Source organism: Mus caroli, chromosome 11 (assembly GCF_900094665.2).
Source record: "Mus caroli chromosome 11, CAROLI_EIJ_v1.1, whole genome shotgun sequence".
Lineage (NCBI taxonomy): Eukaryota > Metazoa > Chordata > Mammalia > Rodentia > Muridae > Mus > Mus caroli.
In genome coordinates, this window is record NC_034580.1 from 15,980,260 (window position 1) to 15,997,244 (window position 16,985).

The following is a 16,985-nucleotide window of genomic DNA, read 5'->3' on the forward strand; positions in this document are numbered from 1 at the left end:
GCCCTTGCTGTCCTGGAACTCACTCTGTAGACCAGGCTGGCCTCGAACTCAGAAATCCACCTGCCTCTGCCTCCCAAGTGCTGGGATTAAAGGCATGTGTCACCACTGCCTGGCTTCTAGTTCACTTTCTTATATCTAAAAACTCTACTAGAAGGGATGGGTATGGTGATGTACACCTTTAATCCTAGAGTGGCAGAGGCAGAGGGGCAGAGGCAGGTAGATCTCTGTTTGAGGCTAGCCAGGACTACACAGAGAGAGCCTGTTTCACAAAAATACCAAAAATAAATGGCTAGGTTACAATAGTAAGTAAAACCTCAGTAGAAATAGTTTTGTCACAACAAACACTAAACCAGAGCTCGGCACTGTTGTGCACACCTCACCCCAGCATTTTGGAAGGCAGAGGCAGGAGAATCAGGAGTTCAAGTCCTCCTTGGCTACACAGCTACAGTTCCAGATCAACGTGGCTATGACAGCCTGTTTCTTCTGTCTACTCCACATAAGATAAACAACAGCAAAAGAGCCTTGAATGACCTTGAACTAACTCAGTTCTAAACACATCTTGCAGAGCAAAACTGAAAGTACAAATAAAAATATCAAAATTAAAGAGAAAAACTACTAAAAGAAAAAGACAAAATTCAAATTACGTTGAAAATCTTATTTATTTTCTTAATTAAAAAGAAGAATATTTGTGTTAAATTTAGAATATTTAGCTTTCCATTGATCTTTCCAATACTTGTCAGATAGATACTAACAGTGCTCAGAACTGTGAAAGTTAATACCCAATACCACATTTTCTAAGAAGTCCCTCAAGGCATTGGTGATTTTAATTTAAAAATAAAAGAATTTTAATTAGCATTGGAAATCTAAGTGACGATGGGTTTCAAGAGCTAAAAATCAGATCTTTAAAAAAACAGATTTTTTAAATTTTTTTTTTATTTTTGAAGGACTCAAACCTGGCACCTCCAATAGAATATAGCATGTCCAAACTCCCAAATTATTAAATTCATTATTTCACCTTAGAATAGGAAACTATAAAATGGAATTTCTAAATTATTACATATATAAATACATCATTTTAACAGTCATGTTTGCTAGCAGAATTATGAAATAAAAACAAATTCTACATTCAAGGTACAAACAACAATGCTCTTTCACTGTTTTATTCCAGATTCCATCCTGTTCTTTCTTGTTTTCACCCCTTTGTTTAAAGCCATGGTCAAAGCCAAGAGTTGATCGTTTGTCTACACTCAATAGTCCTCGGTACCAGTCCTATGTACAGCAGGAAATGGGCCCAGAACTCCCGAGACTGGAGAATTTGACAACATGATTTAGGAACGCTTAGGAATTCCACTGTGACTGAGTCACGCACCCAACACCGAGCAGCCGGCACCGCACCGCACCGGCGGGCTGTTGTGTGTCCTGAGCATGTCCAGCATGCACACAGACTTCTCCTATTTGTTCAAATTGAGGTAAGACAGGCAAAAATACTTAACATCACAGAAGCTGCAGTATTAGGACAAACTTCCTTTTGCTGCTGATTTCACATAAACTAATTTTAAAGTTATCTTAAAAAAAAATCCTTTAAAAATTCTGATTTTAAGCATCCAAAAAGAAAGAAAAAAGGAAAAAAGCCATTCTTTCAAATTCATCATTAGTAAAGAACATTTGAAATGAAGGAAAATATTTCTCTCAGAATCATCGTTTTGTATTTTCTGTGATACAGCTTCTTATTTCACTTCTCAATGTTAGAAAGACCCCGCCCGCCCGCACTTGGGTACCGCCTGATTCTTTCTGAGCTGACAAACAATACCAACAGGACACATGAGTAGGATTTTCTGACAGGTCTGCAAACACTCTTTCTGCAAGAACCCAAGAGGGCTGGGAGGAGCCTCCATAACTGTACAGACATGGCTGACTACTGGTACATTTCCTATTGCGGTTGTTGTTGCTAAAAGTTTAGTCCCAAGTCTCATGAAAAAACAAAACAAAACAACTGGCAGCAAATCCCAATGTGAATGTTAACCCACAGCCATGAGTTACTTCTCTGTACAGTAGCTCTCGTCGAGAAGCACTGATCAGGAACATAAAAGTACAACTTTCAAGAATGGAACTTGGTTGGTTCATTAGCTTAGTGCTTCCAGGAAAAACAACAGCATTAGAAAATGCCGGCCCTTGAGCGATTTTCTATCTGTAATTTGACCTGGAAAAAGCATTTCCTTTAAAATGTTACTTTTTCACTGATAGAGTATAGGAAATATACTCCCAGGTGACAGACAGTAATAAAACACTAGGCTTGCTTTTTTCCTGTCATATGGGAACAGTTCCAGGCAGACCGAAAGAAGAAAACTACCAAGTCAGAGTGCTGTAAATGAGGTCCATGCATCTTTTGTACCCGGAGCAGAAGACCTCAAAAGTCACAACAGAAAGGCCACCCATTTGTTCCATCACATAAAACTCTAGCCCAAACACCTTAGTTGTGAGCTTAATATTTCCCTAAGATGTTACTAGGAGACACTTCAGGGTACTTCAAAAGTAGCAGCAGTGAACTGCTGCTGAAAGCTAACACTACAGAGGAAAGGCCCTCCCGGGCTCTGGCTGCCCACCCACCCCTTACCACCCCCACCCAGCATATGTAAAAGCTCCTGTGAAAGTTTTTTCTTATGCTAATAAAGACATACCACCTACTGTGCTAAAACTAAAACTAGCAGCATTAGAGCAAGAAAGCAAAAATTGGAAGCCTACAAGAAGTTCTAAATGCCTACAAAGAAAGAGACAAAGCAGCAGCAACCCCTCGCCCTGGTAATGTCTGCAGAGAACTGGTAGCCATAAACAACCAGATTTACCCATAGTAACAAGAATTTAGCAATGCTTCCCAAGACAGAGAAAAACTTGACCTTTCTGTCAAAAGGGACAGAGAGCTTCTTTCAGTCCCGGAGTTGAATGACTTCAAAGATTGGCAATAAAGAAATATTTTTTTAAAAAGGGAAAAAGAAAAAGCATTAGACGCGTGATGGGGACAAGCCTGCCACTTTATCGAACAGTTACACCGAGTTTCTCCAGCACACGGACACCCTTTTCTTGGTACTCTTGTCTTGTCATCCAAAAGTTGTCTTTGTCTTTCATGATGTCTGCTAGGACTGCGCCACCCAAGAACACCATGTGCTTCCTGCGGGGTGGGTCTTCAATCCGGATCTTAAATTTCTAAAGAAGAAAGAGCAATGAGATCGTATTCGTATAATGCTCTGTTTCAGAAAGACTTCGAATATGTATTGTTGAATCTCTCCACAATCTGCAATCTATACAGGAAGTCAACAGGTGATTCCACTGCCTGCCCTCAGGCAATCAGCAACTGCTCATGTCATAACCCGAGACAGGTGTGAGGTGCGTATAAAAGGACTTGTCTGCCAACCCAGCTCTCTTTGTTCTAAGCATCCCTCTATCTACTCTGTGGTGCCCTCTTCCCCATCTCCTCTCCCTGCCCTCATGGCTCTGCTTCCATCTGTCAGCCTGTTTACAAGTCCACTTGCCTGCTATATATAGTCTATCCCTTCCCAGGTCCTCAGTTCTCTCTCTTCTTTACCCCAGGTCTGTTGCATGATGTTATTTCCCAGAGGCTCACCTCGGCATGAACCCAGCAAAGGTACCGCTCAGACACAAAAACATTCAGTATTTCCTCTTAAGCTCATGACCAGGAGACAAGAATCTTATTTCATACCTGTTATCTAGATTTGAAAAGCTGCACAACCAATTACTGTGTTAATCACCCAAGAACCAGAGCAAGGTTTTCTGAAGTTTCTGAGCAGTGTTCTTCAAGACCTAATACCACCATGACTCTAGCTTAGTGCAACACAATAAAACTGAGATGATTTTTCTGGATCTGGTATTGGTGAATGTCTTGGTTAGGTTTTTATGTCAACTTGACACAAGCTAAAGTTATTGGAGGTGGGGGTGAGAAAAATGCCTTCGTAACCTGCTGTAGGGAAGCCTGGGGACCAGTTTCTTAATGATTGATAGGGCTGGGGGCACAAGCGGGGGGCGGGCAGTCTATTATGTGTGTGTGGGCACCCCTGGCTTACTGGTTCTGTGTTCTATAAAAAAACCCAAAGCATAATGAGCACACCGGTAAGCAACAGTCCTCCACAGCATCTGTATCAGCTCCATGTATCTGACCCATTTGAATGCCTGCCTTGGCTTTATGAGAGTTAGGTTTTAAGTTTTAATTACTGTGCCTAAGAGAGCCATAAAACAAAAGTGCTCCTACCCCGTAAGCCACTTGCCTGAGGAGAGATACTTTCTGAAACGCTGGAGGTTACGGTATATGTAGGATAAGAAGGCCCTGTTCTTACTCCCTAACCAAGTTTGTTTGACTCAACTGCATTGGATGTGCTTGATGGCATGCAGAGGGGGGAGATACACAGGCAACAAATACATCAAGATGTATGTCTGCCCCTAGTTGGATGTAGGCAGAAGGCACACAGTCAGGAATGACATCATTCATATATATAATATATACATAAAAATATATAATATATATGAGATATATTGCATACAAGATACAATATGCTTGTCCGATTGGACCTGGTGAGAAATACTTGGCTTTATGGGCTTGCCTTGTAAGCCTCTGCAAAATGTGATTCATTGCCATTTTCTGGCAACCCAGGATTGGCCCTGGCCAGAGTCCATCATCCTAGCCAGTATTTAATTAAGCTTGTTTCAAATATGGCTCAAAATTGTGGTGGTAGACATACTCTCACCTGGTAGGGTTAACAGTTCCCCTCAATAGACTGATTCAGGGCATATTAACCAAATACTCTTTCCTCCCCCCCAAGTGCTTTCGGTCATGTATTTCTTGTAGCAATAGTAACCCTGAGACAGGACTAAACTCAAGACTTCATTCACATCTATTCATGTGGCTCAGAACTGAGCTCCACCCTGACCTCCAGTTCCTTTCTTATACACAAAACTCAAGTTCTATGGTCTTAAATTCAAACAGAAACATACTCAAAACAAGTAAGCCAGATTACTAAAGACCACCCACTGCCCCCCACCCCCGGTTTGTTTTTGCAACAGAAGCTCACTTTATAGCTCTGCTGTCCTGGAATTCATTATGTAGACCAGGCTGGCCTTGAACTCAGAGAGGTCCACCTAACTCTACCACATGAGTGTTGAGATTGAAGGGTATTATTGGTCCTGGGTTTCAGCACCAGATGAGTTAAAAAAATAAAAATAAAAAAGGAAGTATATGACTGCTCCTAGGTATGGTGGACGAGGTTTACTGGAGACACGAGGAGTCAGAGCCAGGGATACCTGGGAGAGTCCAAAGTGGGCATGATCCTGAGCAAAGGGAGGCAAAGGGGGAGGGGAGAGCCAAACCAAGAGGCTAGGAGGTAAAGGGCAGACAAAGGAGTATGGAGTGGGGATGTTGGGTAGGACTGATGTACAGGGTACCCAACCCTCAGAGAATCTTTGTGCTGTAACTACACCATTCAACATTAGCCAGACAAAACCCACAGACTGTCTTTATGACTTGGTACCATCAGGGAGTTGCAGCTTCCTAGTCTTTGATAAACGTGGGATGATTTGTAAGAAAAAAAACAAGCTCTCTCTGGAGCCCCTGGAGAGAAAACTTTTGCCACTTCTGTTTTTCATTTATTATTATTTATTAACTCATTGTGTACTGATAATGAGTGGCGGGCCAGGTGTGGTGGCGCACGCCTTTAATCCCAGCACTCGGGAGGCAGAGGCAGGCGGATTTCTGAGTTCAAGGCCAGCCTGGTCTACAAATTGAGCTCCAGGACAGCCAGGGCTATACAGAGAAACCCTGTCTTGAAAAAAACCATAAAAAAAAAAAAAAAAAAACCATAAAAAATAAAAAAGATTGGCATGCCTTTCAAAAATGTCTGAGTGGGCTGGAGAGATGGCTCAGAAGTTAAGAGCACTGGCTGGTCTTCCAAAAGTCCTGAGCTCAATTCCCAGCAACCACATGGTGGCTCACAAACATCTGTAATAGGATCTGATGCCCTCTACTGGTGTGTCTAAAAACAGCTACAGTGTACTCATATAATAAATAGATCTTAAAAAAAAAAATAGGAGTGTTTGAATGAGTGTTTAGGGTCATCTGGACTACATAAGGGCAATTGCTTTTGTCTCTATTTTCTTAAAACTAAAATTTAAGAAATTTGAGAAAATTTAAATTTAAGAAAAAAGGAACTAATTTTTTGTATTTTACCTCTGGCAGGATTATTTAAAATATCAATTGAAAATGTTAATTTTAAGCTTACTCCTTAAAATGATTTGGCTCTGAGGGAGTAGAGATTCTTCGGTTAAGAGAACATTTGCTAGGGAACAGAGTTCAATTCCCAGCAACTCCTGGCCACTCACAATGGTCTGTAACCCCAGTTCCAGAGGCTATGATACTTCTTCTGGCCTCCATGTACTCCTACACACATGTATACCCAGGCACACACATAAAAATAAATATTAAAAAGGGATTTGGCTCTGGTGTTTTCAAATGCTAATTATGGAAACTAAGGTTGAGAGAAACTTTGATTGCAAAATTTAGGAGAAATAATCTAAGGATAAAACATCTTTTTATTAAGTGCTTGAAAAGTATCTCAACTGCTTTGGCTAAACAAACTTAAGTGTAATATTAAAAGATTAATCTTAGAACTGACCTTTGTATTCATATACTTTTGCCTTGGTCCATTCAAAATGCATCCAATCAACAATGTTATGATGCTAACTTTTGCTTTGGAGCCGCCGCTGTTCTCAGGAAAGACTGCTTTCCCAGTAGTGCTCAGTGGCTACTCCTCTTTTACACTTCCCTTTTCACCAGGAGGCCCTAGAGCAGCTTTCTTTCTGAACTGCAACTTCTATCCTCCTCTTCTTCCAAACCTCCACAGCTGCTCTACAGCTTCTTCTCTCTACCCACCTCTCCTCCTTCATCACCTACCCTTCCCCAGTCATCTACAGCTGTTTCTTCCCATACCTACTCTTGACTAACAGATGCATAATATGCATGTTCTCTTTCTCTTGTATCTGCTATTATGTATTATCTGTACGCATGGCCTCTGTATGTGTGTGTGTGTTTGTGTGTGTGTGTGCGTGCGTGCAAGAACAGTTTTTGGAAGTCAGTTCTCTATTACCGTGAGTTGGTTCTAGGGGTCTAACTTGGGCCACCAGGTTTGGGACTTCAAGCACTGAAGCATCTCATCAGAGTTTGGTTTTTTTTTTTTTTTTGGTTTTCTCTGTGTAGCCCTGGCTGTCCTGCAACTCACTGGACCAGGCTGGCCTCGAACTAAGAGATCTACGTGCTCTGTGTCTCAAGTTCTGGGATTAAAGGAATGCATGTGCCACTACCACCTAGCACCTCCATTAAGAGAAGAGAGAGAGGAGGGAGTTACAGAGACAAAGTTTGGAGCTGAGATGGAAGGAAGGACCATTCAGAGACTGCCCCACTCGGGGATCCATCCCATAAACAGCCACCAAACCCAGACACTATTGTATATGCCGGCAAGATTTTGCTGACAGGACCCTGTTATAGCTGTCTCATATGAGGCTATGCCAGTGCCTGGCAAATACAGAAGTGGATGCTCACAGTCATCTATTGGATGGAACACAGGGCCCCTAAGGAAGGAGCTAGAGAAAGCACCCAAGGAGCTGAAGGGGTCTGCAACCCTATAGGAGGAACAACATTATGAACTAACCAGTACCCCCAGAGCTCATGTCTCTAGCTGTATATGTAGCAGAGGTTGGCCTAGTCGGCCATCATTGGGAGGAGAGGCCCTTGGTCTTGCGAAGATTATATGCCCCAGTACAGGGGAATGCCAGGGCCAGGAAGCAGGAGTGGGTGGGTTGGGGACCAGGGTGGGGGGCGGTGTATAGGTGACTTTCGGGATAGCATTTGAAATGTAAATGAAGAAAATATCTAATAAAAAAAAGAAAAAAAGAAAAGAGAGAGAGTGATAGTTAGTTAGTTAGCTATGTGTCTGAGTTTTGGCTACATGTATTTATGTGTACCGTGTATATACCTGGTGTTCAAGGCAGTCACAAGAGGGCACTGGATTGCCTGGAACTTGAGCTACAGATGGTTGTGACCTGAACCCGGCTTTTCTACAAGAGCAGCAAGTGCTCTTAACCACTGAGCCATTTCTCCAGACCTCTCCCCTCCTTTTTTTTTTTTACATCACCCTTGTTGACTTTTTTCCTCTCCTTACATTCATCCACTCAGGTAATCAAGTCAGAACCTGCTTTCAAGCAGCTCAGCACACAGTACAGAAGCTCTACATTTTGCTATAAATGTGTCACCAATCTTGCCTGGGTCCTTCACGCTGTCTGGCCGTCTAGGATATTTTCCCACTCTCCATTCACTCTCTTAGAGGACCGTTTGTTTCACCCTACTTCATGTTCAACCTCTGCCAGTTCTTCCTCTCATAACTTCCTGGCTTAACTTTCTTGGCTCCTCCTCCAACACCCTGGGCTTACAGATTCTTTTGAGGGTAAAAGTCTGACTACATCATAGAGGCCTAACTGACCTGCCTGCTTGCTAGCTTTCTTATCTCATTTTCTACCCTCTCTTGCTTACTTTGTCCCAGCCACACTGGGACATTTCTGCTAACTCATCCTTTTGCACTATTCCTGACTAGAAATGCTTAATCCCTAACTTGACACAGGTATCTGACCCAAAGACCTATCTAATCAGGAGTGAGGGAGCATACCGACTTGTTACCAACAATAACCTTTTTCTACCTTGTAGTCTTCCTTTCTTTTTCCCACACCATTTATTATTATTACTGGTAAACGACTTAAACTCACAGCATGGCCTAAATCAGTTTTGGCATAGGGATGGAGTTTCAAGATATGTTTTCTGGGTATAGTGTATGCTAGAGTGCTTGCTTAGGTCTTGCGCCCAACCCTAGAACTGCAAAACTGAGAAGGGAGATCAGTGTGTAAAAGTCACACTTTCAGTAGGGTTTACCAAAAGATAGTGCTACAGAGCAGACGCCCCTCAAAAAAGTCTACAGGGTAAGGAATGATCACCAGAGATGGATTTTAAATTCCCTACATAGCTCAATGAAATGAGAACTGTAAGTGAACTATTAGAAAGCACTGTAACATCGGTGTCTCTACACAGAATCCTCTGAAAAGTGGAATATTATCATCTAAAGCAAAGAGCAAATCCAAAGAATAAAAACCATGATTCCTGGTTGAGGCTGGGCTTGGTAGTATACACCTTTAATCCTAGAGGCAGGCAAGCTTGAGGTCAGTCTGGTCTGAGGTAGTTACAGAACAGCTAGGGTTACAGCACAGAATGCCTCACACAGTCTAGAGCTGAGAAGAGAGGGCATGCCAAAGAACTACCAGCAATTATATTCTAGTCCATGGTGACAATGACCAATAAAGTCCATTTTAAGAGCTGTGAGAATTTCTGAAACACAAACATGACTGAGGAGATAAGACATACAATAAATAGAAAAATAACCTAAAACCAGAATTCTAACAAGCTAAGAGTAAAGGCTGGTTACATATTCACAAAATTAAAAACCAAGATAGCCATGATGGTGTATAGGATCTATATGAATTATATATTATGATAATTATATATATTAAGAGCACTGAGTGCTCTTTTGGTAAACCCTACTGAAAATTGACTTTTACACACTGATCTCCTTCCCTTCTCAGTTTTGCAGTTCTAGGGTTGGGACGCAGGGCCTAAGCAAGCACTCTAGCATACCCTATGCCCAGAAAGCATATAGGTATCAGATCTATAATCCTGTCACCTGGGAGGCAGAGGTAAGCTCCTTCTATTCAAGGCCTGTACGGTCAACATAGTAAGTTCCAAGGGAGGCAAGACTACATAGGAAGACTGTGTCAAGAAAAGAAAGGAAGAAAGAGAGAGGGGAGGGGAGGGGAGGGGAGGGGAGGGGAGGGGAAGAGAGAAAGCAAGCCCAGGACATTTCCTCTCCTTTCTCTCCACAGCAAGAGCAGGTTCTTCCCAAACACTTGCACACTGCATACCAGTCCAGGCTGGAGAGATGGCTCAGTGGTTAAGAGCACGGACTGCTCTTCCAGAGGTCCTAAGTTCAATTCCCAATAACCACATGGTGGCTCACAATCATCTGTAATGGAACCCAAGGCTCTCTTCTGGTGTGTCTGAAGACAGCTACAGTGTACTCATAAACATGAAATAAATAAATCTTAAAAAAAAAAAAAAAGGATGCTACAGACTCCCAAGGACACTGGACTCGGTCACCTGTATTTTCTCAACAGAGTGTGACCTAGTAGGTAGAAGCACTACCCCCAAGACAATTTCCAGTGAGCCCTCAAGTCTTCAAGAGGCTAACTGCACCAAAATCTGTTATAAGACTTCTTGCTCCCTCTAGTGGTTGTCAAGATCCACAAGCTACTTTACAGGGTTTTAAAACAAAGGTAACAGCTGGTATAGATACTTACTGAAAGTTTTTCCACATCTCCTTTCAGAACTCGTTCTAAGTAAAGCTGTTTAAGCTCTCGTTCCAACCTCGATGGCAGGCCAGGATACATGGTGGAGCCTCCAGAGAGCACAATGTGCTTGTAAAACTCAGATCTAGGAAGACACAGTGGATAGTTAGTGTTAGATTATGAAAATGGTAGGGTTTTTTGTTTGTTTTGGTTTTGGTTTTACATTTTGGGGCTTTGGATGAGGCTCAGAAGAGCACTTGCCTAGCATGCATGAAACCCTGGGCTCCACACCAGCACCACATGAGCCAGGTGACTATGAAGGTAGAGGGAGGAAGATCAGAAGCTCAAGCCTCTGCTACAATAGGACTGTAACATGACAGCAATAAGATGCATCATGACATGGAAGGAGGAAAAACAGCTCAACATCACCTATCACCAATGAGCTATCACTGTACAACGGATAACAAATACAAGCCACAGCTCCAAACTGAGCTGCACCACATAACTGAATGTGGGGGCTGTGAATGACATGGTAACAGTAAAGGTTCTCTAAGGTGCAACAGCCAAAAAATTCAAAAGCAAGCATGCAATAAGTCTGTGGTGTTCACTGGTGGCTGCCCTCTGAGCACATCTACTGTGTGTGCAGTGTCCATGTAGCCATGCCATGCAGCACCTGGGCTCACCCAAGACTATGGCATGTTAGAAAACGGCTATTGTACGTACAGCTTCCCATCCTTACAAAATCATTACAGTAAACAAAGACATTATTGGTCTAAATCAGTATATTTTTAACCAGCACTTGGAAGACAGAGGCAGGTAGACTATGTTCAAGGCAAGCCTGGTCTTCATAGTGAGTTTCAGGACAGCCAAGGCTACACAGAGAAACCCTGTCTAAAATAAAAACTAATATTTGAATTTCTAACTTTTGAATTTCATTTAAAACAAAAAATGTTAAGTGAATTCTGACTCGAGATTAGCCCAGAATCTCCAATAATTTCTGAAATGGCCTTAAACATATTTGTGCCATTTTGTTCTGTTGTTTTTTACAGTACTGAGGTCTGAAGCTAGTGGCTCACACACGCTAGCCAAGTTTCTGCCTGAGATACAGCCTCATCTCTGTTGTGTTTTTGAGACAGGATCTCACTATGTAGCCATAGTTGGCCTGAAACTTGCTATGTAGGCTGTGCTGGTCTCAAATGCATATCTGTCCCCCAAGTGCTAGGATTAAAGACATTTGCCACCATGCAGTCCAGGATGGACTATATAGCTATGGCTGGTCTTAAACAGGTGTGAACCACCATACCCAGTTTAAGATTTAATTCTTTAAGAAAAAAAGATTTATTTTTATTTAATGTGTTTTTTTCTGCATTATTGCACGTGTACTTCCTGTGTGCCTGGTGCCTGATGAGGTCAGAAGAGTGTTCCAGATGCTCTGGTACTGGAGTTACAGACTGTGTGAGCCACCGTGTGGGTACAGGAACCAAATCTGGGTCCTCTGCAGGAGTAGCAAACACTCTTAACCACTAAGTCACCTCTCTAACCCCAAGACTTAATTCTTCTTTATGTTTTTATTTCGAGACAGGGTTTCTCTGTATAGCCCTGGTTGTCCTGGAACTCACTCTGTAGACCAGGCTGGCCTCGAACTCAGAAATATGCTTGCCTCGGCCTCCCGAGTGCTGGGATTAAAGGTGTGCGCCACCATGCCCAGCTCAAGACTTAATTCTTTATGTAAAACCAAATAAGCCCATTCATTTCATTAGTATGGAATTTGTTTTCATTTTTGATGCAAGATAAATTTTATATATATAAACTTCAAGATTCATTATCAGTAAATATTTGCCTATATAACTCTTATATACCTACATACTAGGAATTATGTAAAGATTTCTCAGCCAAAAAGGGGTCATAGCACGTATCATAGCACATATACAGTCACATAGTGGTATGTGACTTTAATCTCAGCACTTGGAAGACAAAGGCAGGTGGATCTCTTAAGAGTTTGAGTCCAAGGCCAGCCTAGTCTACATAGTGAGTTTCAGGCCATCCTAGGCTTTGTAGTGAAATAGACTCCTTCCTTCAAAGGGTGAATGTGATAGCTATTCTTGGTTGTCAACTTGACTACATCTGGAACTAACTAAAACCCAAAAACAGTGGAGTACATCTATGAGGATCTTCTTAATTTGAAATTGGAAGACCTATTTCCAATCACGATCTTTTAGATGGGAAGATGCACCTTTAGTGTGGGCCACACCCTGCCTGCTGGAAGCTTATATAAGAGCATGGAAGAAGAAGGCTTCCCTCCTTGCCGAATTGCTCTCCCCTCACTAACAAGCCTTCACTGGCACTAGAGCCAAGTCTTTGAGATTCCAGCTTATACGGAAGACCAGCCAAGATATCCAACATCATGAACTGGATTCTTGAACTGGAAGACAGTTATTGTTAGATTAGCTGGACCATAGTTTATAAATCACTCTAATAAATCTTGTGTGTATATGTGAGTGTGTGTGTGTGTGTGTGTGTGTGTGTGTGAGAGAGAGAGAATACACACACACACACATTTTATTTTGTAAATTTTGTTACTCTAGAAAACCCTAACAAGGGGGTATCACAAGTGAAAAGTTTAAAAAGCCCAGACATAAACTATGATCACCATTACAGATAACAGTATAGAAATGCTCCCCAAAACTAAAGATGGTACTATCAAACAATTCAGCAATCCACCACTAAATACATATCTCAAAGAATAAAAAAGAAATTGGTATACACAATAGAATGTAATTCTCCCTTAAAAGAAAGAAACCTTGTAATTTGTAGCAATGAAGACAGGCATGGAAGAAATTATGTTAGATGAATCCAGGCGGAGTACTGCATGGCCCTATTTACATGGAATCTGATGCTGAATCCAGTAGCAGAGGAGAGGATGATGGTTACCAAGGACAACAAGCTGGTGACTCAACGGAGGAGCTGCTAATCAAAAGCTATACAAATTCAGTTAGATAGGAGGCCTATCACGCAACACAGATTCTGTTTCTAAAATATATCTGAAAAGCACTGGGATTTTAAGAGTGCTAATCAAAAAAGCTGTATGTGCCGGGCGGTGGTGGAGCACGCCTTTAATCCCAGCACTTGGAAGGCAGAGGCAGGTGGATTTCTGAGTTCGAGGCCAGCCTGGTCTAGAGAGTGAGTTCCAGGACAGCCAGGACTACTACACAGAGAAACCCTGTCTCGAAAAACAAACAAACAAAAAAAAGTTGTATGTACAGTAATGTATACTCAATTAAAATTCAAGACATCATGCTATATATCATAAACAGAACTTTTGTCGATTAAAAAAAAAAAAAAAAACTTAAGCTGGGTTTGGTGGCACATGCCTTTAACTCCAGCAGAGGCAGGAGGATCTCTAAATTCAAGGCCAGCTTATTCTTAGGACTACACAGTGAGACCCTGTTAAAAAAAAAAAAAAAAAAAAAAAAAAAAAAAAAGAAACATTGTTTTAAATCCTATCTTTTATAAGTCTGATATCTAGGACAGGAATTGCATAAAATATTATCCTAATTTAACAGTATCTTTAGAGACCTGTTTCCCTGCGTTGGCTCATGCTATGCGCAGTTGCCCACCTTCGGGTCTCCAACACCAGAAGCAAAACCAAAACAAGAAAGAAAAAAAAAAAAAAGAACTGTGCAGGTACAGGAAACAAACTTACCTCCTAGGAGAGAGAGCTGCTTGGTGGCATTTCCTAACAATGACTGAGGAGTGTCCAAGGGTGTTNTCCCTGGAATCCAAATGGTGGAAGGAAATAAAGGCAACTCCTGACTTCCACAAGTGTGCCATGGAACCCACCATCACCATCACCACCACACACACTCTCTCTCTCTCTCTCACCCCCACACACACACACACACACACACACACACACACACACACACACACACAACTAACTAGCTAACTGAAATAGAATTAAAACCCACGCAGTGCTGTAGATCAAACCCAGTGTTTCATGTCTGATAGTGAAGTACTCTAACTGAATTTGTTAGCATTCTTTCTAGTCTCTGCCCAACAGTTACCTAGCAACAGCCAGGTAGGTCTGGCTTGCTACAAAAGGGACTGTTTGGCTTCCCTTCTCTCTCTGACCCTTTTCTCTTTGACACCCCCTCCCCCATGTTCTTGGCCAGCCTCTTCTCTTTCTCTCTCTCCTTTCCTTTTTCCTCTGCCTCTACTCCCTTCTCAACCCCCCATCCCATGCACCCAAATAAACTCTATTCTATACTGGCTGCTACCTCAGTGGGGATTCCTCCCATTTAACCATACCACACTCTACAAAACATATCCTTGGTTTTACAAAACATCAGATTATACCTCTATCCAAAAAGAAGATACAAGTTAAGGAGAAAATATCATACACCTTTAATCCCAGCACTTGGTAGAGAAGCAGAGAGGCAGAGAGGGAGAGGCAGACAGACCTCTGAGTTTGAGGCCAGCCTGGTCTACAGAGCAAGCCAGGGCAGCCAGGGCTATATACAGAGAAACCCTGCCTTAAAACACAAACAAACCAAAAACAAAACTAAAACCATTTTGTTCGTATTGTTTTAAACCATGTCTAGATGTGTGCATCTGCACAGCAATACTGTGCGCATAAATGCAGGCTCCCAGAGGCCAGTGCTGCTGAGCTACAGGCTCAGAGTTGTGAGCTGTCTGATATGGGACCAGGAATGGAACTCAGGTCCTCTAACAAACAGCAAATGCTCGTAACTGCTGAGCCATCTCTGTGGCCCATCTGGGTTTTATAAATGACTTGGAAATGCTGTCTACTGTACCTGGTATCAATGTCGGCTGCCTGGATTGTGTTAAAAAGCAATTCAGCAACACCAACCCCCTCAACATTGATCAAATGAGGCTGAAATAAAGCTTCTGGTGCTTCAAATCTTTCTCCTCCAACCTTAATAATACGTCCATCTGGAAGCTAGAAAAAAAAAAAAAAAATAACCAGGTGTCAGCAAAACCACAACTTCTCAGCATTCTCTACACAATGACTGTTTGAAATACATCTGGCCTGCAATCAAAATTATGTAAGTAAGACTTCCTAAAGTTTTCTTAGGTGAAACAAAATAACTCAAATGATAATGTTAACATCATACATACTCTATTGATCTTTTTTCTTAGTAGCTAGCAATGTACTTACTCAAGAAGAGACAGCATCTCAGTAAGGCAGAAAACAAAAACTGACCCCCAAAAGCTATCCTTTGATTTACACATGTGTACACACACATTTTCTTTCTTAAAAACAAACCAATCAACCAACCACAGCTGCAGCTGGGCATGATGCATAACCTGCAATGCCAACACTCTTGAGGCAAGAGGATCATGAATTCAAGGCCAGCTTGGGCTGTTACCTATTGAGACATTATCTCAAAACAAAACAAAAAATTTAAGGAACACTGATTTAGAAATTTTTTTATGCTACTACATCTTAAATAACTTTATCTAAGTGGTAAGTATAACTTTAGTTTAAGCCAGTAAGATTTAGACAGTCCAACACTTTAGCATGACTTATGCAGAAATCCCTTACCTGCTGAACTCTGGTCTGTATGGTTGGTTGGTTTGCCTCAGGCTTATAGAGATTCTCCTGTACCTGGCTCCCAAGTGCTGAGATTACAGGTGGGCACACTGTGCCTGGCAGTCATTCAGAGAGTCTGAGGCTGACCTATGTACACAGGTGGGCCTCAAACTCAGTAACGCTTCAGCCCCTTATCAAATTTACTGACGTTACAGGTGGGCACCACCATGTCTCGCTTTTTGTTTTTGTGGGGGTGTTGGAAAGGGGAAAGTGGGATTAAGATAGCCTGGCTGAGCTTGAGCTAATTCAATGACTCTCCTGTCATAACCAGTGTCCAACACAAATCAATCGAGTCTTACACTGTTGGTTCTCTCATGGTTTGCTTTATGCCATTTCCTTCAAAACAATTAAGATTGAAAATTGGGATCATAAACCACCAGGACAAAGCTGGAGGTTACAAGACATTAGAAAGCACACTTATTGTACCCTTAAAATGGCATCTTTTTTGTTTTTTGGCTTTTTTTTGGAGGGCAGGGGTTGAGACACGGGTCTCTTTATCCTTGGCCGGCTTGGAACTTACTATATAGACTAGGCTAGCCTCAAGCTTAGGAATTCTCCTGCCTCTGCCTCTAAGTACTGGAATTAAAGGCATGTTCTACCACAACTGGTCTCTGACAATGTTTTCTTCCTTTTTTTTTTTTTTTGACTTTTGAGACTGGGCCTCACTATGTACCCCTGGCTGGCCTAGACTTCATGGAAATCACCATGCCAAGCTATTTTGGTTGATTTTGGAGGCCTCATGAGGTTGGTCTCATTACACATGTGGCACTCTTGCCTCAGTATTCTGAGTGTTTCTATTACAGCATGTGCTACCATGCCCAGCACAAGTGTTCTTAAGCTGGCGGTGGTGACTCACACCTTTAATCCCAGCACTTGGGAGGCAGAGGCAGGTGGATTTCTGAGTTCAAGGCCTGCCTGGTCTACAGAGTGA

General features: G+C 42.0%; 1 protein-coding gene across 2 annotated transcripts in view; it reads right to left on the reverse strand.

Moving 5' to 3' along the window:
* Positions 1-640: 640 nt before the first annotated feature.
* Positions 641-16,985, reverse strand: part of Actr2 (actin related protein 2) — a 49,698-nt gene continuing 33,353 nt past the window's right edge. For both annotated transcript variants that reach the window (XM_021177502.1, XM_029483584.1), the window contains 3 exons: positions 15,255-15,400; positions 10,453-10,585; positions 641-3,201 (listed from right to left, as the gene is read on the reverse strand). In XM_021177502.1, coding sequence (XP_021033161.1) covers positions 3,031-3,201; positions 10,453-10,585; positions 15,255-15,400 — 450 coding nt within the window. In that variant the 3' untranslated portion in view covers positions 641-3,030. The remainder of the gene's footprint in view (positions 3,202-10,452; positions 10,586-15,254; positions 15,401-16,985) is intronic.